Source organism: Strix aluco, chromosome 1 (assembly GCF_031877795.1).
Source record: "Strix aluco isolate bStrAlu1 chromosome 1, bStrAlu1.hap1, whole genome shotgun sequence".
In the NCBI taxonomy this organism is placed as follows: Eukaryota; Metazoa; Chordata; class Aves; order Strigiformes; family Strigidae; genus Strix; species Strix aluco.
This window is the reverse complement of record NC_133931.1, coordinates 71803292-71827343: the sequence shown is the minus strand read 5'-3', so window position 1 is coordinate 71827343 and position 24052 is coordinate 71803292. Positions and strand designations below refer to the sequence as shown.

The following is a 24052-nucleotide window of genomic DNA, read 5'->3' as shown; positions in this document are numbered from 1 at the left end:
AAAAAGTCTTTGAATGATGCTGTCAGAATAAATGTGGATACTCTTTCTGTAATAACAGCTGATTAATCACTTAATTTCAAACTGATAATTTTCCAGGCATACACTGCTTTTTTGAAGTGCTAATACAAGAGTATTTACACTGTTCTTGTGCCGGTTCAGTTTCCATTGAAAACCTAAATACATGACAAATTCTCTAATCCAAAGTTTTCATGTAGGGAAGAGGCTAAAACCCAAACACTGAACCCAGTTGTTTAAAATTTAAAATTGTACCTTGCATCTCTGTGTGGAAAACTGTAAACCCACCACTTGGTAACAGAGAACAGGAAGAGTTACAGCTGCATGCAGTCATTACAACTGGAATGCATACTTACATGCAGTCAAAGCATGCAGGGAGGAATTTTTCCATAGTTATCTGTCTACTGGTAAATCAACTACGGTTTATTACTTTTGTGTGTTCTTATATATATTCACATATATAAAATCCCAAATTCTTTAGAAAACATCAGCTAAAGTGCATGGTCCTGCTGGGTTTTGTTGATCTAATTTAATTATCACATTCATTAAATGGCAAGAGTGTAATCCTTATGAACTTCTTATGAAGAGAGGTAGTTTCCCTGCTCATCCTCAATTCTGTAGCAACCTGGAAAATCAACTAGAAATGTCTAGGTAGAGAATCAGTGAGAATTCATGTATGTTTAAAATTGACTTAAATGATAAAATAGATTAAATTTGGCATGTAGAACATAATCAAAGGTCTCCTGTTAAGTCCAACAGGACATGAATTGTGCCATCTACACAGCAGTTCTGTCACTCTCCTCCCAAAGACCTTACGCTATTCTCATTTACTGCGTCACATTTTTGAAAGCCTGTGAATGCTCTTCCTAGGCTTTTAGCACAACAGAGTACAACCTCTCTGGGCCTAAATGTGTTGTGCTAACAAAGGGTCATACTGAAGTAAAGTGCAATAAAAAAATATTTGAAATCTTGAAAGTTATAGTGACAGGAAAATGAAAAAAATACTTTGACCTTGCAAACATTACAGCAGCTTCAGTATTAAATTATTAGTAAGTATTTCAAGCTAAATATGAAAATATGACTAAATATTAAAACTTACACAAAATACAATTTACATGTAAATTAAAGGAGAACATATGAAGTTTCAACCAGATATTCCATTTTGACTGAAAGATGTCTGCCTTTTACATTAAGAAGTCACCTAAAGTGATGCTTTCTCATGAAATATTTGCATTTCAGTGAAACAGCAGTCAAAATTTCAACAAATGACTTTAATAATACTTTTCAGAAAGAGAAAGATGTCAAACCTAATAGAGATTCTGGCTGGCAACTTAAGAAAATAAGTTTTAAAAAGGAAGTGAAACATGACACTGTTTGTAGAATATTTAATACCTTTAGAAATATGTCCATGCATTTTTGGTATATAATGCAGAAACTAAAAACTGCATCCAAAAACTCTGATGCCTAACTAATTAGATTAAGGGTAGAAATCTCTGACAAGCAACATTACTATATCATTATTCAATGTGACTCTGCAGAATAAGATTTTCCATATAGGAAGAATGGTTTAAGATGAATATGTTTTAAAATAACAGGGAGCAAATATCTGATCTTGGGTAGAAAAGCAGATTTCCAAAAGACAGATTTTGTATATGATATCTGTAAACTTCCAGAAACAACCCCCCAGTAGGATGGGGGAGAGAATCAAAAGAGTAAAAGTGAGAAAACTCATGGGTTGAGATAAAGACAGTTTAATAGGTAAAGCAAAAGCTGCACATGCACGCAAAGCAAAACAAGGAATTAATTCACCACTTCCCATTGGCAGGCAGGTGCTCAGCCATCTCCAGGACAGCAGGGCTCCATCACGTGTAACAGTGACTTGGGAAGACAAATGTCCATAATGGTTACTTGGGTGCATGAGCAATTCAGAGGAGCATTTATACTTCATGGAAAGCAAGGTGATTTTTAGGATGTCCACCTGATCCAGCTATATTAATGCAAATCCAGAAATGAATAGACTAGACTAGACTAGACTAGACTAGAATATTTCAGTTGGAAGGAACCTACAACAAACATCTAGTCCTACTGCCTGATCAATTCAGGGCTGACCAAAAGTTAAAGCATGTTATTAAGGGCATTGTCCAAATGACTCCTAAACACTGACAGGCTTGGGGCATCTCTAGGAAGCCTGTTACAGTGTTTGACCACTCTCTTTGTAAAGAAATGCTTCCTAATGTCCAGCCTAAATCTCTCCTGGCTCAGCTTTGAACCATTCCCATGTGTCCTATCACTGGGTACCAGGGAGAAGAGCTCAGCACCTCCCTCTCCACATCCCCTCCTCAGGAAGCTGTAGAGAGCAACGAGGTCGCCCCTCAGACTCCTCCAAACTAGACAAGCCCAAAGTCCTCAGCCGCTCCTCACAGGACATTCCTTCCAGCCCTTTCACCAGCTTTGTTGCCCTCCTCTGGACGCATTCAAGGACCTTCACATCCTTCCTAAATTGTGGGGCCCAGAACGGCACACAGCACTCAAGTTGAGGTTGCACCAACACTGGATACAGCAGGACAATCTTTTGACCCAGAGGTTGTGCTGTGTTGGATGCACCCCAGGATGCAGTTTGCCCTTTTGGCTGCCAGGGTACACACTGCTGGCTCATACTGAGCCTGCTGTCACCAGCACCCCCAAATCCCTTTCCGCAGGGCTGCTCTCCAGCCACTCCTCTCCCAATTTATACTTGTGCCCAGCATTACTCCATCCCAGGTGCAGAGTCTGGCATTTCAACTTGTTAAATTTCATCCCATAAATCATTGCCCAGTGCTCCAATCTATCTAGAGCCCTCTGCAAGGCATCTTGTCCCTCAAGAAACTCAACAGCCCCTCCCAGTTTGGTATCATGAGCAAACTTGCTAATGGTGCATTCAACTCCTGCATCCAGGTCGTTGATAAATATATTGAACAGAACTGGTCCTAGAGGTGAACCCTGAGGAACAACACTGGTGACTGGTCACAAGCCAGATGTGGCCCCATTCACTACAGCCCTTTGAGGCAGCCAGTTCTTCACCCAGCACACTGTGAACCTGCTCATCCCACAGTTGGACAGTATGTCCAGAAGGATGCTGTGAGGGACAGTATCAAAAGCCTTACTAAAATCCTGAAAAACTACATCCACTGCCTTCCCTTCATCCACTAGGCAGGTGACCTTATCACAGAAGGATATCAAATTAGTTAAACAGGACTTTCCCTTTGTGAATCCATGTTGACTGTGCCATTATTCTTTAAATGCCTTTCAGTAGTACCCAGTATAATCTTCTGTGTAATTTTTCCAGGAACTGAGGTTAGACTAACAGGTCTGTAGTTCCCTGGATCTTCCCTCATGCCCTTTTTGTAGATTGAAATAATACTGGATAGCTTCCAGTCAGCCCTCCCCAGACTCCCAAGACCTTTCGTAGAGGATCAAGAGGGGTCTTGCCTTAACATTACTAGCTCCTTCAGTATTCTGGGATGAACCCCATCAGGCCCTGCAGACTTGTGAACATTCAGCTGATACAGCTGGTCCCTTAAAATATCAGTGTCCACAAATGCAAAGCCACTGTTCCCACACTTGTGGTTCTCTAACTCGGGACCAGGCAGCCCAAGTTCTATCAGTATTATTATACACCTGAGGCAAAAAATGCATTGAATGCCTCCGCTTCTTCCTCATCCCTATTAGTCAGATGACTATCTTCAACAAGTGTTGGTCTAATGTTTTCTTTAGACCTCCTCTTGCTATTAACATACTGAAAAAAGCCCTTGTTGTCTGAAACAACACTAGCCAGTTTCAACTCTAATTGAGCTTTGGGCTTTCATGTCTTCTCCCTGCATATACAAATCACAGCTCTGTAATCTTCCTGCAAAGCCTGACCTCACTTCCAGGGATCATACAATTTCTTTTTCCTCGAGTGCCACGAGGAGTTCCTTATTCAGCCTAGCTGGTCTTCTGCCATGCTTGCTTGACTTACAGCACAGTGGAATTTCCTGCTTCTGTGCTTCTAAAAGGTGGTTCTTATAACAGTGAATAGCTAAATATAAGGGGACTGTTTCCTACTCAGATGTGCAATATCCAAAAAGAGAGCCACTTCTAAGTTTATGATACTCAACAAAACAACATACAGCACCTTATTTTTTTATACAAACCAAGCTTTAATATTCAACACCATTGGACCCAAAATGCTAATGTCTCACTGCATTACTGGCCCTTTCTAAACTATGCTGGCAGTCAAATCAGCATGAAATCTATTTCTTTTAAAAGAAAGAACAGTCTCATGTGTAAACATCTGATGTATAAAACCTTGTTTTGAAAGATTTCTGTCACACAGAGATGGGATTTAAACTATACCAGAACCGAGTAGTCAAGATTACACTAGAAAAATGTTACACATTATTATGAGTAAAAGATGATTAGAGATAACTTGTTGTCCACATACTGGTATTCCACAGTGAAGGATTATATTTCTTATATGCATACACATGCTTTGTTTAATTTGATAAAAACTCACGCATGGTTTATTTCATCTTTCTCAAGACAAAGTCAGAAAATCTAAGGCTAACTGGCTCTGGCTCTTTATTTTGATACGGGCCTTCTAAACTAACTTATCAGGAAGAAATACAGGAAAAATGTATATACACAACAAACAAGATCTGAACATAATCAGACACAAAAACATCCTTCTTTAATACTGATGAGGACTTCAAAGCAGCTGCCTTCATTTGTATACTGACAGCAGAAAAACTTAAAAAAAACCCATTTGGTTTTGTTGGAAGGGTTAACTGGGTTACTGTTACTTAGCATTGATTTATTGTTTTCCCCAAGAGGACAGACCATGCTAAATATGTCACTGACAAAAGCAGCGTGCCATTTTTTTCACTTAAACTGGTCATATATTAGAGTAGCTATCTTAAGATCAACCAAGACACCTCTAATTTAGGGCAAAATGAGTGATACGAAGAGTTAATTCATACTAACCACTTTTTAGCGGTGGGTGTTATGAAGAAAATCCATGCAATCTATATGGCTGAATTTACAAACTTGGTATCAGGAGCAATCAAAAAAAAATAAAAGGGCTACTTCAGAGTACTACCTGAAAACATAACTGCAAAATGTCTGCCATAAAGTATGAAATAGGAGATACAACCCTTTCAGCATAAGTACTTTCCCTGCTGTAACTCTAAAACTTTTTATCATAAAATTCCCTGAAAATAAAGCTATTACAATCATTTGACACAGTTATTAAGTCATAGCAGATGTTATTTGATAATATAAATGCTTAGATATGGAAAAAGTAGATTATAATAATGCTAGAGAATCCCTCTGAATTTTTTAATTGAACATGAACAGACCGAAATGTGACAGACAAGTGTTTAATCAAATCTGAGTATTTCCTGTTTTGGAAACCTGTTGTCTATATGTGAAAGTCAAGAAAGACTGTAAAACCTTTTCTTCTCAAGAGCATCAATATTTTCCTTTTTCTTCTGAATTAAATCTGTTTGAGAAGCCTGTAGATTTTTTTTTCACAGGTTCCCAAGAGCACAACTGCCAGATGCACTCTTGCATATATTTGACTAGTAAGAAGATGAAAAAAACCCACAAACCCGTGCTTGTACTTGTAATCTTCAAATACTATCCTGAGTGGTATCATCTAAACATTTAAACTGCGCTGTTTCCATGTATCTCTTTTTCCCCACTAGGAAGCCAATGACCACTAAACTTTTTTAAAAAGTAGCTCTCTGTAGCTTAGCTATAAATAAAATATAAAATAATATGAATATCACATAAGAAGTCACATAATCTGAGTCATTAAATTTAAGATGGTTTTGTAAGTCTTCTGCTATTAAACGACAAACGTTTATGGGCATTTCAACGTGCTCTCTTGTATCCAACTTTATTTAGACTGCAAAAATACACCCTTCTCTTAAATTATAAGACTTGTCTCTGATGCTACTGACAGGAGTAAGTCTGATCAAGAATACCTTTCAAAAAATATTTTAGAAGCATGATTCTGAGTGGAAGTCAGTGAACTAAAAAAAAATCTGATGAAGGTGAAGATCTCTTCTGAAACATACATATATGGTTGCCACATAATATATGAAGGTGTCTCGGTCTCCTTTTGTGGAACCTTTATGGTGAGTTCATGGATCTCAAGGGATCCACGCACAACAGGCTGAAACCCACTGATTTTTAGCACCTTCTTCCTGGAAAGGGCAGATAAAAGTAAAGAAGAATGGTTAACATCAACTCATGACACTACAGTGAATTAGTATGTTATAGTAGAGGAGATGCTTCATCATTTGTGGTCAGGCATTTCCTGACATAACCTTAGTATCAGTTTCTATTAGAGGAGTATACTTTTTCATTGTGTAATGATTATTTGCATTAAGGATAAAATGTTAATGGAAATGACCTAGCCCTATCCTATTTTGAAAGAACTAAATTTGGATTCATTCAGCCAGTAATTTTAATTGCCAGGCACTCTGCCATGCCTTCCTCTGCCCCCTGCCCACAGAAAAGAATAACCCCAACCCATAGAAGTAGTGAGGGGGCAGGATCTGCTATAAAGGGAGAAAATAAGTATTTCCTAAGAGTTTTGCTTCCAAAAGGATCCGCACAGAAATACAGCACTGCACTTAGCATAAACCTGTTGTACTTAAAAGTACAAGGTAAGTCCCTGTTAATGCTCAGAGAAGTTTCTGAACTAGAGATTGACTTAAATACATATGCTTCAGTCTTTTTCTGAATTGGAGAACAGACAGCAGAATTCCCCTCCCCACCACTTTCATTGCTCTGCATTACCCTGTCTTAAAACCCAACTCAATACTCTTTCCTAAGTCTAAAAGTTGTTCCTCTACACAGTTCCCGCAGAGAGACCTATGTGGGTGATTCCCACTCTCCTTCCCCCACACCTCCTCCTCTGTGCATCCAAAATGGTCCTTGATTTACCTGGCACAAATATCTCAGTTTTGTGTGAAACTCATCCCTGGGTAGGGAGCTGAGCAGCAGAGATGGATGGGGGTTTATGATGCAGCAAGTTTCAATGGCAAAAATGACAAAATTGTTGAAACCAAGATGGTTCGAAATGCAGGGTTTGTGCGGCCAGACAACCTTGCTCACAGGGTGTGTGTCTCTGGAGATGTGCCCACAGACCTGCCATGGAGATGTGCTTGCAGAGGCACCAGCTCACCATCAGCCCTAGCAAATGGACTGAGATAGGGTTCATGGCCTCGGTTGCTTTGCTCTGCTCGGCAACAGAGAGGGCCGTAAGGGTTTCAGCTCTCATGCGGACATGGGAAATTAAACTTCATCTTCACATCTATGAGCAGGCAAGCCTGCGAGCCCTGACTGCACATGGGAACCCGTGTGTCTGCATCTGTGGTGCAAAGTCCACCCAGCTGGCAGAGAGCCTAGGCGGTACAGCAACCGGTACGTGCCCAGGAGTATCCTGCAGTTCGGACTCATTTACTCCCCGAAACAGAATGACCTGTGGAAACCATAGATTGCAATGGTGGCTTCGGAGCCCACTGTGGCAATGTCCATGCAGAAGTCATGTCAGAAGCTTTGGTACATGCCAACAGGAATGGCCTTGACCCAAAACTTGTGACAGCTTCTGACAAGCCATTGCTACCCATTTGCAGATTGGAGACATGCGAAGAAATGGAGACACTGAGCCATATTTCTAGAACTCCTCTGCCTGCTGAAGAAAACCACTTCTCAAGGCAGCAGCCCTCCCCATCCTGCCTGAAAGCGCCCCCCTGTGTGGGTGGGTCAGCTCCAGGAGCAGACCCGCCTCTCCCAACGTAGAGCTACCACCCTCGCAGCAGCAGCCTCACATCGCATCTGAGGCTCGGGGCTGCCACCCTTACAGACATGTTTCAACTTTTCCTCTGTTTCTATCATCTGCGTTCAACTTTTTCTTATTTCTATTCACTCATGCCTTTTTCCCACTCACATCATGTAATGCTTTAAAAAAATCCCAAAATGAAAAAAATAACCCCCTTGTCATGGTCATTTCCTTGCCCTGATGACCTTCTTATCACTCTTCCCCTGCTTGGGCAGCAGAGCTACTATAGCACAAGGAAGGAGGAGGGAAGCCCCCAACAAAGGTTAGAAAAAGCAGTAATTGCTTTCCTGGGGAAGGAGGGAATATGTGAGAAGGATTCAACCCTTCCTGGGTGGTTCTAGAGAGGCGTAGGGATGTGCCCCGCACAGGGCCAGGCCCACGGGCAGCACACACTGCAGCCTGGGCTCAGTGCTTTCTGCACATCTCAGGCTTCAATCTGTAAACCAAGATTAAACTCACTCCAAAGGACCCAATAAAGTTTCAGTAGCCAACTCAGAACAATTTCAGCATCACTGTGGAAGTATTTAAAACACACACACACATGCTGGAGGATTCAGAGCACATAAAAACTAGGTTAAAATAATGTTAAATATCTAAATTGACCCCCTGATACTCGTTACAGCTCCTCTGTATGCCTGCCTTTGCTCATGCTTTTGTCTCTAAGACTTCAGGAGTCAAACAAAGAGCATTATACTAATTATATACTATACCATGGAGTATTTACAGCAATTCCTGTACCTAAGAACTGCCTGAGGTAAAAAGAGAGCAAAAGCTTTAATTCCTGCACTTTGAAGTAAATCAATCCCTTAACATTACCTGAACAGGACTTGTATGTTATAAATATTGTCTGGGTCAAAAAGCCAGTCTCACCCTTTTACGTGCTAATATTAAGATATTCTAAGTACACAGTATGAATGGTGAAGAAAAAAATGTGATTTTTATGCCAAACAAGTTACCATTGTTTTTCCTCATATATCAAACAGGTTAATCAATCACAAACGTAAAATCTACAAAGCACAATAAGAAGTGTACAATAAATTTACCACCAGAAAACAAATGCTGTACAATCCCAATAGCTGGTGCTAGAAATTCACAAAGCCTCTTGAAGAAGACTTAGGGAAAAGGTTTGATTCTAAATTTAAGAACTCCCTAGGGTAAAACCATGTCGTGACAATTTGCTAGCCACAATGACTGCAAAGATACATCCTAGTTCAAGCAGAATTTTTACTGTATGTGATCTAAGGCAAAATCAAGTCCTGGTATATAACAGAATTCCTTTCTTTCTTGCTATCATCTCAAAACACTTTATATTGTAAGAAAAATGCATTTTCTAATGAGCTCCAAATGTCTTTCTTTTATTTATAAATGCATGCATTGTAGCTCCCTAGCAATTTATAAGGTTTATTACATAAGTCAATAACTTGGTGCCAGTCGTATACTGGGATGGAGGTGCTTAACAATACAGATTGATGCTTGATGTGATTTACATGAGCCTCTGTGCACTAGGCATGTGACTACATTAGGCATATGATTACTACTGGCTTTCAATGAGATTTTGGCAATGAAAGAAGAAACGTGTTAAGTTCAGCCTACTTGCAAGAGAATCCACAGTACAGTTTAAAATTCTTTGCATTTATATTTTTTATTAATTTCTTTTTGCTGAACACTGCTAAAAAGTTTCAGGATCCACCACCTCCCTTGCCTGAAAAAAACAGTATTTATTTCCATACTGTAGATTGCAGCCTAGCACAAAGACATTCCACTGTGCCTAAATGTAGTATCTTCCTCAGAGGCAATGTAAATTGCTGGCATGGATGTCAGTGGCACTGTGGCTACATTGCATTGAGGGTCTGAACTGGTTTGATTAAAAGTAGTTTGGGAATCTGCACACTGTAACTGCATGCTGCAATAAACCCAAACATTTAGACATCAACCAATATGATGCCTATCTTTTTGGCTCATTCCTAGCATTTACAGCTCTAAACCTTGTATGTGACCACTTCCAATTGGGATTTCCCAACTGCACAATAGGAAACACCGAGGATGAAAAACCAACTCACATCTTATTTCTCCCTGGGACATAGTGAAGAGTTTACTTATGAGTACCTCCTTCTGCGACTCAACTCTGATAAACATGGGAGCAGGCACTTCAGGAGTATAGCAGGAGGCAATTCCTTTTTTTTCCTAAAATCTCTGCTGGAAGAGCCTGGTAGTTACAGCTGACTTTGTACTCCAGCAGGTGTCTGTCTGAACCTCCGCAGGAAGCACTGAACTCAGGTTTTGTATAACCTGGAAGACCCTAACCACCAATCTTCTCCAGCTGTTTAGCTAAAAAGAAATGCAACACCAGCTGCTCAAACAAAAACTCAAGAATAAAGGCTGTCTTCAAAACTGATAGGGGTTTTTCCAGGCAAGAGGTTGAGAATACAAATAAGGACATCCAAGAGTTGTACAAACAGAGGTGGGGCTGACTGACAAAAGGAAGCCATCAGTGCCAACTTTATTGCCTTTCCAAAGTTTTACTTACATTGTTGCTTCTCTGGGTGACTTCCTGCTAATCCAAGTTCACAAATATGTTTTCAACTGTTTGGTTGGACTCTACAAGCATTCATCAGAGGTACTGCTTTCAGTTTATCCCAGATTCAGCAATTTAAGGTGAATCCCATGGCAAATCAAGATCAAAAGCGGTACCCACAGGATTCCATTTGTCTCACTGCTTTACAATTTTCAGTTTATTCTGACTATGCTGAATTTTCAGGCAATGAAACAACTTCACTTGAAAAAAATAATCATCTGGAGGATTAGAGTGCATAATGACATATGAATGCCTCCTTAACAGTGGGAGTTAGAAAAAAAAAATTAAGCAAAACTTTCCTTTGCATCAAATACTGAAGAATCTGGCTGGCTGCAGTGACAGCTGGCAGAAAAACACAGGAAATGTCAACTTCCACTTTGGATATACTGAGAGGTAACAAGACAGACTGCATGAAGCTTTCCAGCAGATATACACTTCAGCAGAGAAGGGAAAGAGTAACGGGTTAATTGAACCTTCTTATAGTTACTCAGAAAGCAAAAAACCTCCTCTTTTATTTTTGCACAGCTCTTGTTTTGAAAAACAGTTGTAAAAGTTGTCAGAATTAAGTTCTATCAGCTAAATGAAAGGACTTTGCCTGCCTTTCAAAAAGGAAGAGCAGCTGTGTGAGAGAGTCCTACACAGTTCTACTCAATGGCCTCTGGCCTCTCATCTCTGCAGGATGGGGTGGCACTCGGGGGGGTGAGGAAAAGGAAGCAACTTGCTCACCCTCTTGCTGCCTGTTCAGGCTTACGAGTCCCTCTCAGTGGCTGCCATAGGTCTGACAGGTGCAAAAGGCAACCTCATGGTGCAAACGTCTATTAGAAATTAGATGAAGACCCCTGTCACTTCTCAAGTATCTCATCTGCAAGTTATTACTGCTGGTTGAAAGGATGTTAGTTCAGGAATTTTATGGATCTGGAAATTCCCCTGGGAGTGGTCCTGTTTGGAGATCTCTGAACATCACAAAAACATGGAAACAGCATAATAAAATGCTTGACCAAAACATACTAGTCAAGAGGGTGATATTGAAGCCCACTTACCACATAGAAGTAATCATGGGCAGATGGACAGAGCCCCTGAGTGTGGGGTCAACTGGCACATGCTAGACTACAAGGTGAGTATTGTTTTCTTCTAAATATGATCCAGTCCTTAGGTGATTTCTCAGCACTGTGAAGAGTTTCTATGGAATAAACCAGCACCTGTCACTATATTCTTTCTTTCTATGCTGACAGAAACATGCAATAATGCTAAAGAGACAACTTCAAGCAGAAGACCAGCATTTTGCCAAGTGATTCTTGAGCTGCTCTGTATCCAACACCCAGCCTTAGGATTTTGTCTCCAGCTCCAGCTCTTGGGATCCTAGCAATAGCTGTCATCCCTACCTTTCTGCCTCCATTTTCCACTCCTTCCTTCCCTTACCCTCAGCATGCAACTGAGGATCTAAACCATATCACTATACACGTACCTACACAGGCATGCACAGAGTTGTCCCAGTGATCTCTAGCATAGCTCTCCACCATAGTACATTGGTGGGCCCTAATTAGGGACATTTCCTGCAGAACTTAAGGGATCTAACCCTTTATCTGCAGGTCATATATATCAGACACTGAATCACCTCAGAAATAAAAAGCTACAGTTTCAAAAATAAAGAAACGTGCTTTGGTTAAGTACAATGCATCACAGACTACTAAAGTGTGGGTGCTGCTTTGGGACTGTTAAATCATTCAAGCAGCAGAGGCAAGAGCCACTAAAACTCATCAGGGACAAAGTCATGCCATCTGGATTTCCAAAGCTTTTGAAAATGCATTTGGAAATGAAAAACACACAACAGCTAATGCACTAGATATTTCACACCGGTAGACTAAGATGCAGATATCCAATTTACAGATAACACAACAGCTTCTTTTCCCTTAGTCATAAATTCCAGGATGATCAGATTCTGAATAGCACTCCCAGATACAAAAGAAAAATAGGGCAGATGATGAATATTTTATCACTGAATTCTTGCTATACATAATCATATTATTTTATTATCTCATGCTGTGCAGAAAAAAACATGGGAAATGAGGCTAGATTTGTGAATGATAATAATAATTTGTCAAGCTGTTTGATACAAGGATGAAAATACAATAAACATGATTTTAAAAGTTGAGATAGGAAGACTGGCTACTGCCGTGAAATGGGAAAACGTGGAAGTGATTTAAGGGTATTAAAGGAATGTAAAAGAAACTACGATAGAATAATTTATATACCAAGAACAACGAAATACAGTGCAAGGAACACTAGCAAAAGCGGTATCCATTAACACAAAAGGTAACCATTTTGACAGTCCTGGAAAGGAAAGATGAATAAACACCCTCTCATTACACATCTCCACTCAAGTTTCACCTTGACTTAGAAAAAGCTATTTGCTTAGTACACTGCACTTTTATTCTGCATGGACAGGGAATACTTTCCGCTAACGGTATTCAGATACACATATTCTAATCCGCTTTTCCAATGGTATTTGTTAGAGTGCAAGTTTTCTTACGAATTACCACATGAAATTACATGTTTCAGTATATTCAATCCCAATGTTAATCCAGAACGGTAAACAAGCAATTTTAAGAAACCAACCTTTTGAAATCACATGCCTAAAGAGAGAATGCAGATGGCACTCGACAGACGTGTGCAGAATCAATCCCAGAAGCACAGAGGCTGGAAAGGACCCTGGGAGATCTCAAGTCCAACCTCCTGCCCAAAGCATATCCAGCTGGAGCAGGTTGCTCAGGGCCTTCTCCAGTTGGGTTTGGATACCTCCAAGGATGGAGGTTCCTTCCTGCAATTTGGCAGGGATGAGACCTGGCTAGAGTTGCTGTTTATATGATAAATAATGATTTATTTATCATATAAATATGGTGTTTCAGTCACTAGCAAAGAATGGAAATGTGGCCCACAGATAAGGTAACCATACTAGCTTTGGCCATGGTGGCCCAGCATTTCATTTGAAGTTTAGTAGTTCTGTTCCTAACTGCTCTATCTCTGTGTTTTATTAACAAGAAAACACTGTCAAAATGTAACAAAGCAAAACTGCATAACATCTGAAAGAAAAAAAAAAAAGTAAAAATTTGGATGATATAGCTTGGAGGATATTGATCAAGAGTTTCAATGCTGCTGTTTTTGTTTTTTCAAGAAAGTAGTTACCCTCATTCCTGACCTCTCTTTGAAAACTTCAAGTCTCTCTAGGTAGGACTGTAAATCTCCACAGTTCACTAGGGATTACGGACAGCATCAATAATGCTCTAAACATGAACTTTTAAATACTAGGTTTTTAAATAATAACCAAAGGATTAGATGAGGACAAATATAAATATCTATGTACAATGACTCAGACTGTCTGCGTGACACTTTGGTGTCTAATGGGAACTAGTGTTACATGCCTGGGTATCCAGCTGTCAGATATGATTATTTTAGTTAGGTTCTTTCATACCAAGTTTAGACACTGTACCCAGCCTGACTGAGAAATCAAATTGGACAAATTCCTTTGTTTATAACTCTGTAGTAGAAAAAGGTTAAAGCAGGCCCTTCTTCTGATCCAATAAAAAAAGTTTTTGAAAGCAGTAGGAGCCTGAAAAACCTGAAAGGCTTGTAATTAGTCAACCTCTGAAAACTCCTGAAAAAGATACCAGAGATAGAGCTCCCCTCAAGGTTCCCACATACCTTTCCCCTCTTAATTAACAAAAAGTATAAAAGCAGAATTGAGATCTAAAATGAATTTCAGATATTTTTATCTGCTATGCAATCTCAGGAGCCTTGTGTCAATTACCTCTAGAAAAGCCACTCAGAAATTAGAGCCTGCCCATGTCAAATTAAAGCGTTCTTTCTCCTTGGCTTGCTGGTGGCACAGGAGCACCCTAGGATCCTGGGATTTTCATGCCCGTTCATCCTGACTTTCAGTGCTGCACTTCAAAGCCTTTTTGGTTTGAAAAACCAGAAACAGAGGTCAGAATGCCAATATTTCCCTGTTTTTTTTCTTTTTTAATTTCTAAATTAAAAGATTAACTGGACATTCACCATTCCTGTTTCCATTTCAGAAACAATGCACAGCCTCGTATAGCAAGAGAGCCAGGCTAACACGGCCAGCCTCTGCATTTACCAGTCCGGAACCAAAACCCCACAGCAGCACTCAGAGCACACACATAGAAGAGGAGCACACACATGAAGCATCATTATGCATTACTACATGTACACTGAAAGGTCAGACATTTACATCATGGGAGATGCTGGACATTGTGCTGCTGAATACATATCCATAAACAAATGCAAGGCATTAATGGCTCTTTCTTTTCACTTCCAGCCTCTCCCAAGGACTATAATTTAGTATTAAATGCTGAACTCAAGCATTCCCTTTGTGCAGATGTATTGGATGTGAGGCAGGAAGGAAGACCCTTTACTGCGTTTATGTAAGCTGTTGCTGGCATGAGGCAGAGAGGCAGGGAGACCAAGCATCATTAAGAGTGGTGTTTCAATGTGTTAAGAGACTGGGGAAGCTTATCCATTGCCCTGCATTCCTTATGTGTGTATGTTTTATCTCTGTTTTTCTGTAGGAGAGCTTCACGGCTTCTCCAGAACTTCAGTCAGGGAATAAGAGCACTACAAATATTTGTGCTAGGTAATTTATCTTACTGCACACGTTATTCTGATAAAGCTGCTCTTCAGAGTAAAGCGTAACACCTTTCCAGTGAAATACATGGACCTTACTTTCCAATTTCACTGAGGATCATTATACTGTGTGATCAGCCTTGGCCTGGCTGCTTCAGGTGCAGAACTTCAAAAACAAATCAGGGTTCCACTGAGGTACCTTAGACATAAATTAAAAAATGCATGGACTGACCTTTATGTCACTGAATGAAGCCTTATATTTTTACCAGTTTGACAAAGTAGATCAGGGAAAGAAGGTAGATATTTCAGATGATGTTCTTTAGATAGGAAAAAAAAAATACTAAGAAGAAAACAGAGTTAGATGTGAAATACCTATCCAACTGCATAAAGAAGCACAGGTGTCACAGCCCAGTGGACGCACCAATCCTAAGACATTTGTCTGACACAAACAGTATCTGCAAAAAACCCTGTTTTGTTAAACAAAGCCTTACCTTTCTGCTATAGATTTCTTTGGGAAATAAAAATCCTCTCCTGCAAGGTAAGCAGCTGCAGTTCCACCTCCAAAATAGGTTTTCCTCAAGAGGGGGGCAATCCGGTTGTTTACCAATAATGCTCCTAAACCAGTTGGAAATCCAAAGATTTTGTAGAATGAGATGGGGATAAAGTCAGCATGGTGAACTCCCAAGTCTAATGGAGAACTGCTCACATATGAAGCTGCATCTAGTAGAACAAACCACTTCCCTGGTATTTTCATGGGGCAGAGTTTTCCAGATTTTATGTCCTGTATCCATGAAAGGGGATATTTGGTACCAGAAAAATTGCTCTGAGCTGGATAAGAGAAAAGATGAGGTGTCGTGCAGTTTTGTTCTTCAGCCAGTAACCTGTTTTTTTCTGATAACAAGATTTCCTTTGGTTTTATTGGAACAGACAAGACATTCATTGAGGCAGTTATCCCCCTCATACCCACCACAGATGTGTGGCTGTCAGTTAGGTAACAAAATCGACTGCTGGTTTGCTCTGTCCCTTCAGGTATCCAAGGGAATGCTTCTGCTACCAGTTTAAGTGCAGCTGTGCATCCAGATGTGAAAATGATGGTGTAATCTTCAGCAGTAGTGTGAAAGTGTTGCAATATTCTGAAAAATGGAAAAAAAAAATCCAGTTACTTTTCTGATTTTTCTATTTTATTGCTGTGTGATATAATTTGTTTTTCCTCAGCATAAATTCTTCCACTCTGACACCTGATATGAATAGAAGTAGACAGGTTTTGCCAAATAGCACAATAAACTTCAACAAGTGTAACCCAAATCATTTTGCCCACAAGAGACTCTTTCCAACGCTGCAGTGAACGTGGCTGTGTTTTTAAGAATAGAAGCCAATTCTGCCTGTCTCTGAATAGAGTGGCCAGTCTGGTCCCTCAGTGGGATCAGAATCAAGCCTGCATATGATTAAAATTACAGTGTCCTTGAGAAAGACCAGTTTTATTTGCAAACTATTAGGGTTTTTAACTTACAAAGTATTTGGAGCAGACAGAATATCTTTCAGTTAAAAAAAAAAATCTGCTCAAATACTGGTCATCCCAATTAAGGGTCACAAGATTCAATAGGGAAATCTTAGCATACAGCTTTGCTCTTTGCTTATATTACTAACGACAGACACAGAAAACAGCAAGAAGCACCATATGCTTTCTATGTGCCTTATGCACATAAGGCTGTAATCTCTGTAGTCCACAAAGATAGCCTAAACCAGAAGCAACCTAATGTCTTCCAGCGAGTCAGACTATGAAAACTTAAGCAAGTTGGTCTCTTGAGACATGTCTGCACTCTGCACTCATTGATGCCTGGACGGCCCCTTGTTGGCTCTAAACTAGCTTTTCTGAACAGTGTCTAATGCACCTTTTGGTACCCATGCTAGCTTGTGCTTCTATTACATTTTTGCAGTGTGCAGGATGGGTCTTTTCAGAGACTAAGGAACAGCTTCAATTCAGTCACCTTTCTTACCTTTCATAAAACTCCTACTGAGATTAACAGAAAATGTTACAACCACCTGAGAGACACCAGCTTCAGCACATGGTGCAGAGCAACCCAAATTGAATCAGAGCATAAATGTTGCTGCTCAGTAATGCTATCTGGCTGTCAAGGAAGGTAAGATGTAACAGGGTTTCTCAGGGCATCTCTCCTGCTGCAGTGTTTCTGTGAGCAACATAACAGTGTTCTCCAAGCAGCTGGCACTCTGATCTGTGTAATTCCAATGTACAGACCAGCATTTGGAGAGTCTATGAATTCTTGTTCCCAATGTGTATCATTAAAAGTTTGCATGTTTTATATAACAGTGATTCCCTTACCTAGGACAGGCAGAAACTGAAGACACAGTTGCATTTAAATGTAAGTTGTACAAAAGGCTACATGACAAATTCAAGCTAAAATTTCCTGAACCATAGGACACCAGAGAAATGCCTTAAAGTTTATGTGTCCAGTCTGAAACTGAAATGCTACCGGCAAAGGGTGGTAGAGCTGGGTGCATGGGGTGCAGCAGTCAAAGGTTAAACACTGGAAAAGAAAAAATTACAATTACTTTGAAGACTAGGACTAAAAAACACCCTGCAAAGGCCCACTGAAATGACACTCTTCATACTTCTCTCAGTTGAAGGGAAGTCTTATTGTACTGGGAAGTACAGAATGCAACAGATGGATTCATAGGCCCAAATGAGACTTGAGTTTCTTCAGAACTTCAATTTTTGAAATGTGATTCAATTGGTAGAAATTTTGTGTCTTCTGGAAATGAAGAAGGAGTTTCATCTTTTATGAAGGACATGAACAGGTCATGGATTTAAGCTTTAAATGTTCTGAGAAACTGTTTGAAAGAATCCATAAGGATCTTTCCGAAATAGATCTGCCAGGGGATAGTTGCTGCAAGAATTCACAGGTCCAGACATCATTTTTAAAGACCGTGTTCAGAGAAACCAAACTTTTCCATTAGACTTTAGAAATCATGTTAGGGATGAAGACGGGGACAATCACGGAAGTTTTTGTATTGGGTACTGAACAGACAGCCTGCCTTATTCATCACTGTGACCTGCTCTCTCTGGTCACTGAATCACATCCACTCTCCCTTCCCCGGCTTACTAGCTGTACAGCCTTTCACACCACCACCTGCATTACAGCTTGAAGGACTCGTGTGTATCATATAGGATACCTGACTGAAGGAATATGAAACCCTCAACCCAGCCAGCAGCCTCTGTTGAAGTTAAGCTAGCTATAGGGTTACCACTCAGAGCCATGCCCTGAATTTCAGTCCTCATACCATTCTGCCTTTAATCTCCTTTCTCTGCATTCACCTAGATGCAGAAAAGGTGAAAAGCAGGGCAAGCAAGAGTCCTAACTTTGTCTTCAGGGAGAGAACAGGAGAGCATTAGACTCTTTGTTTCTAGGACAAAGGAATTGTGGAAAGTGGATTAGTAAGGAGGCTGTGTCTTTGTGGTTATGGACATAATTTCGTATGTATTATCTGATGTGGCTTATTTTTGCATGCACTACAGTCATAATGGATAGGTCTTGGAATCATTACACTGATATAAACACAAATTACAAAAAGGTTGTGCAATTCCAGGAAAAATCAACAATTAAGAATCCAACTTTCTATGTTTCTACCTCTGAACACTAGGACAAGTCACGTGTATGTGCACACACATAAAAACCTTTTGATTTAAAAAGCTAGGTGAGAGAAGCAAATTCTTAATGCATAACGTCTTTTCATAAGAGCAAGCTGACAAGAGCAGCAACAAAAAGCATGCGGAAAACTCTTATCAAGCCTCCTCCTCTTCTACTCTCTACGCTTTCTCTGCTCTCCTCCCCAGTCAGCCTCTTTGTGCCACACAAGCTGAGTGGGAGGCGAGACACAGCTAGGCAAAATGTCAAATTTTGCTCAGGAATAACAACCTACAATTCCTCTATCGGAATTGTACTCACTTACCACAGCACTTAATTTGACCAAAAGACACTGTAAAATGACAAAAACTGGGATGCAGGAATGGTGGATTGGGGCTTAATAATGGGATGCTGTTGCCCAACCATGAATATCAGAGTCAGTGAGTACTTTTATTAAACATTTTCACAACTTTACAAAACAATAAATATTATTTTGGTTTCTTTAGGCTCACAAATAGTGACAGCTCTATGTTTAATTCATAAATGAGAGAGACAAAGCTCATGCACATCGGTAGTACTTTGAGTATATTTATTTTTAAATCATTCAAAGCCAGAAACAGCTGAACAATTCTGAGATAAAATCCATGACATAACACTGATGTTATGTCTATTCAGTTCAATACCAGAAATTGATTTTCACATGGAAAAAATCAAGCTTTAGGGTAAAATTTTCAAAAGTGCCCAAATGAACTACAGCCATTTTTTTAAAGGCATTTAAGTTCCTAAAGCTAGAGAAACAACCAAGTTACATTTCTAATTGACTTCAATAGGAAATAAGTTCTTTTGTGAATCTCGTTAGGTACCTATCTGCATTTTGTGTTTCTAAATGCCTCATAAAATTGCTATGACTCCAGTACTTGCAAAAGAGGTAGAATTTTCAAAGTCAGACTTACATTTCATCTGAAGTATTTCTAATGTTAAAAAAGGAAAATACATGAATAAAGCAATAGCAACTGAGTTAAGGGAGTTTCCTTCTCCAGAATGACTTGTGATGCACAGAGCAGAAAAGCTGCGAGCACCTCAGAATAAGGTTTACAGAATGAATACCACAAACTCCTGAACTAGAGCAGCACTGCTATGATAGAATCAGAGTACTTAGGGATTGAAGTGCTAAGGCTTGGACAATAAGCCCAAGCCAGAGTTGACCTATAGATGAATCCTGTACATTTTATAACTAATAATCATTGTACTAATAGGTATTATACTAAGTTATAGCAAACCACCTATTTTGATGTAAAAGGTGGAAATACTGAAGCCTGAGCAACAGGCCTTGAACTGAAACTGCTAACTCTGTATGTAGTCATTAGTGAAATATGCATAGAAGATGTAGTTTAAACATCATAAAACATGTCTATGTTGAATATATCCTTATCTTTCTTTATGAGTGAGCAAGATAACGGAGCCACAGAAACAGCTGTCTGGCCTTGTGACCTTGCTCATAAATTAATTAGACCAGCAGGGAAACTCCCTTAGCTTCTCCCTTAAGCCCTGGCCAGGCTCTGGGGGGAACCTAATGTGAGATGAAAACCAGATGTTTCCGCTTAAAACAAAGGTGCCAGCTATTCTGGCTTACTGATTTTTAGGTATATAAGGCTGGACCCGCTCACAGCGACTTTGGAAGCCTCACCTACGGGTGGACGCACCGCGTAGGATTTCCCACTTGCAGGGAAAGGTTCTCCAAATCCTCGCTGTGATCGGGGCTCCCCAGCGACTGCGGATCTGGATGATGGTAACGTATGCAAGTGGTGATGTATCTTTCTTAATCACTATTCTCTCTCTCAGGCAGTAATGATTTGATGCATTACCTTGTATTTTCCTATTTGTTTAAGCGCGCTACTTTGTCTTTTCTTACTGTATGTTTTCTATATTATTCTGTTATATTATTTAGTTATTTCTAGTAAAATACACCTGCTCTTTTCACTCTGGTGTCTGAGTTTAATTGATATCCCTGATCAGCAAAACAGGGATAGAAAACTGCAATAGGTCTGAATGACTTCTACAGCCCACAGTACTACATCCTCTGTTTTGACATGAATATTGGGAAGCACTGGCTATTACACACAGATTTCCTAATGCTCTACGTCTTTGTGTAAGACATACCCCATTACAGTGAAGCGCAGTTCACCTTTATTACACTCCTGGAAGATTTATAGCCATATATAAGGTTGCTGTTGGCAGCAGGACTAAAGAGTCGCAGGAGAAAACTGATAGCTTGATCTACTATAGCTCACAGATGCAAACAGCAGTGATATTTTATAGTATTACAAATTTTCACTTTTCAAAGGACTCTTTGGAAGAAACAACTAAGAAGATAATTGTTTCATTAAAGATACTGATACAGCTGTGCCATCATTGGGAAGACAGCAGAAAGGCTGAGAAACCTGACCCAGCACCTTTCAGGTTGGCAAGGTGGGGGAAGAAGTTCCATGCTCCATCTTTGCAATACATTGAAGACCCACCACGACCAGCCACCTCTTCTCCCCCTCCTCTCACCTCCCCAAGAGCACACGGATCCCAGCACAAGGAGGTCAATAACGCATGGCCAAGAAGCCTGTCCAGGGAGAAGCACACTTTTTCCAATTGGTGCAAACATTTCAGTTCCTAGTTGGCAAGATCAAAATACAGCCAAGGATTTTGTGATTTTCATGTTTTATATTTGTACTCACATTTTTATTTAGATTGTATATGAGCTTTCATAAAAATTGTCAGTACAATGATTTTCTAGTCAGTAGCTGATCCAGTTAAAAAAGTCCACTTTTAAAAGTTTAAGTATTGCCATTGTAACAAGAGATTCAGATTTGAAGACAGAAGCAAAAGTACAAGTACTATTCAACAGCACAAATTTATAAAGCACTTTATAAAGGCTAATTTTCGCTGCACATTTACGTATAAAAATTATTTCTTATTATAAATTTTTTCTATTGTCACATTACCCAGGAGCACAAATCCAGTTTGGACTTGTATTGACAGATGCTTCGCTTGAGCCTCAGAAATTTCGTCACACTATTTTCTGCTCTATAGAAACTCTGAAAAGATGTAACATACTGTTTTTTAAGGAATAGATTTTGTACAAATGATAAAAAAAAAAAAAAAAGACTTCTGAGTCAAAATATTGTATTATGATTTAGATTTTTTTTTTAAAGTTAGGGGGTAACACTTTTCATAACTGCCATTTTAATCCTTTCCAGACACAAGTACAAGTCAGAAGTATAGACTGCTGCATCTACATTTCTGGGTAAGAGCATTTTAACCTTCCTCATTTATTAATTAAGGGTCATCTGCAGCTATCAAAGCAGTCAATTGAGAAACTCCCATCAATGTTAGTGAGGGATCCTAAGGTGTTGTAAACTGCTGTAATTATTACAGTCACCAGGACCCGCACCCTGCTTTTAGGCTTAACTTAATGTGCAGCAGTAGTTCTGTACATTTTTCTTTCCATGTGTATGAAGAAAAAGGAAAAGATGTGGGTCACCTCATTCAAGCCAATGCAGAAGTATACCGTAAAGAAGCACACACTGCTTAACATACAATCCAAATTTTCCTTAACTTCTCTCACTGACAGAAGTGACAGCTTAGTTTAACTAGTTACAGCTATATCCATAAGGGGAATGCTCTAGTTTAACAAATGAAAAAGACAAGCCATTTGTGTATGAAAGGGCTTCTATTTTATTTTTTAAAGACAAGATCTATTCAATCCAGTATGTCACAGCACTGAGTTATATTCTCATTGTCAGTTCCCAATCCAAACAAAACCAAACTGAAATCTATGCATACTTTTAAGAAACAAATATATTTATGCAGGAAAAAAAATCTATCAAGTCTGTCCTTCTCCAGCAAAACACTAAATAATGAAAAAAGCCCTTGTAAACGTTTCTTTTTTTCTCTTAAAGCAAAGTTTTCAACAGAAATCTATGTCATACCATATCTGTGACCTGTGCAGCTAACCCAGTGGAGGTTCCTCAGATTGACGGATTTGCCCATGGATTAATGCCTGCATAAGAAAGAGCACTGGGATAAATAATCCTTTATAGTTTTCTCTCAAAGTTGCTCAGTCCCCTTTTCTGTTTCAGTTTCCTTTCTTATACTGACAATGCACAAATTTAAACCTTTCAGAGCACGTGCTAACTGTGAAATAGGCATACACTGCTCTATTTATTCTCACTGGTTACAGCCACATAAACTTGCTTTCTGACAATTTTACTCGAAAGGCACTCATTATGAACCCAGCTTCTTCCCATTTCTGCTTGCATGAGAATGATTAGGATCTCACCCATTTACACAACTGCTCCTTATGGCAACACTGAAATTAGTTCCCCGAATGTATGCAATAAATGATTAGCTGGAATGCACCTCATAAACTCCACTTGGCATAGGTAGGTGATGGAAAAATCCCTCCCTTCCTTTCTTTAGACGTTCACACTCAGCCATCTAAACTAAAGCATTTATTCTCCTTGGCACTGCCCAATTCACTGGAGACGTGTTGTGGAAAACCTGTTTGCTTACAAAGGGTCATAGTTGGTCTTCACCAAATAAATCCCCTCTCCAGTTCTGCAAACCTGGCAGCACAGCAGAATGCCTGGAGTTTCCCTCGCTCAACGTCTTTAGAAGAGCAGGAGCTCTTTAATGGCTACAAAATCTCTTCTTGCAGGAAAAGACAAACAAAGATGAACAAAGATGAACAAAGATGAAAAAAAATGAAAAGATGAACAAAGCCCATGAGAAGAACATATCCTGACCGAAAGGTGTTAACCCGCACATCCAGAAGGTATTCAGTGTCACAGTGGGCATACTGACAGAGCAAACTAAAATTTAGGGTGGTACTATGGCACGGCATATAACCAGAAGAGCAAAACAGTCAGAAGGAATCATGAAAACTGTAAAATCCGATACTGCAGGCTACCTGTTGGTACAGTTTGTTCTAACACACAAATACAATTCCTCTCACTGACAGAAGCCTGTAACTCCTGTAACTTTCTAGATGTGGCAGAAACCCCTGGGTAGCTGTTTCCTTTGAAATTAAATAGTTATTTTTCTGTGTAGAGAGGGAAGATCAATAGCTACATGATTTTTAAAACCACTTTGTGGGTATTTTTTGTGAGCAAGATCAGCCAGAAATGTTTACTCCAGTGCTTGAACAACTGCCAATGATTTGTAAAAACATTCGTGAATCATGGTATTTTCATTAATTAGAACACAAATGACTCTGAAAATTTGTACCATAGGTCTTTCAAATTAAAATTCACCACC

General features: G+C 39.6%; 1 protein-coding gene across 3 annotated transcripts in view; it reads right to left on the bottom strand.

Moving 5' to 3' along the window:
• MOCOS (molybdenum cofactor sulfurase) overlaps window positions 1–24052 on the bottom strand; it is a 231927-nt gene that overhangs the window by 125160 nt on the left and 82715 nt on the right. For 2 of the 3 annotated variants that reach the window (XR_012623319.1, XM_074824831.1), the window contains exon 4: window positions 15593–16234. Coding sequence is in view for 2 of the 3 variants with exons in the window: in XM_074824831.1 (XP_074680932.1) it covers window positions 15593–16234 (642 nt within the window). In the remaining variant the exon portion in view is untranslated. Of the gene's footprint in view, window positions 1–15592; window positions 16235–22725; window positions 22797–24052 lie in introns of all 3 variants that reach the window. The other variant, XM_074824845.1, reaches the window with a different exon arrangement.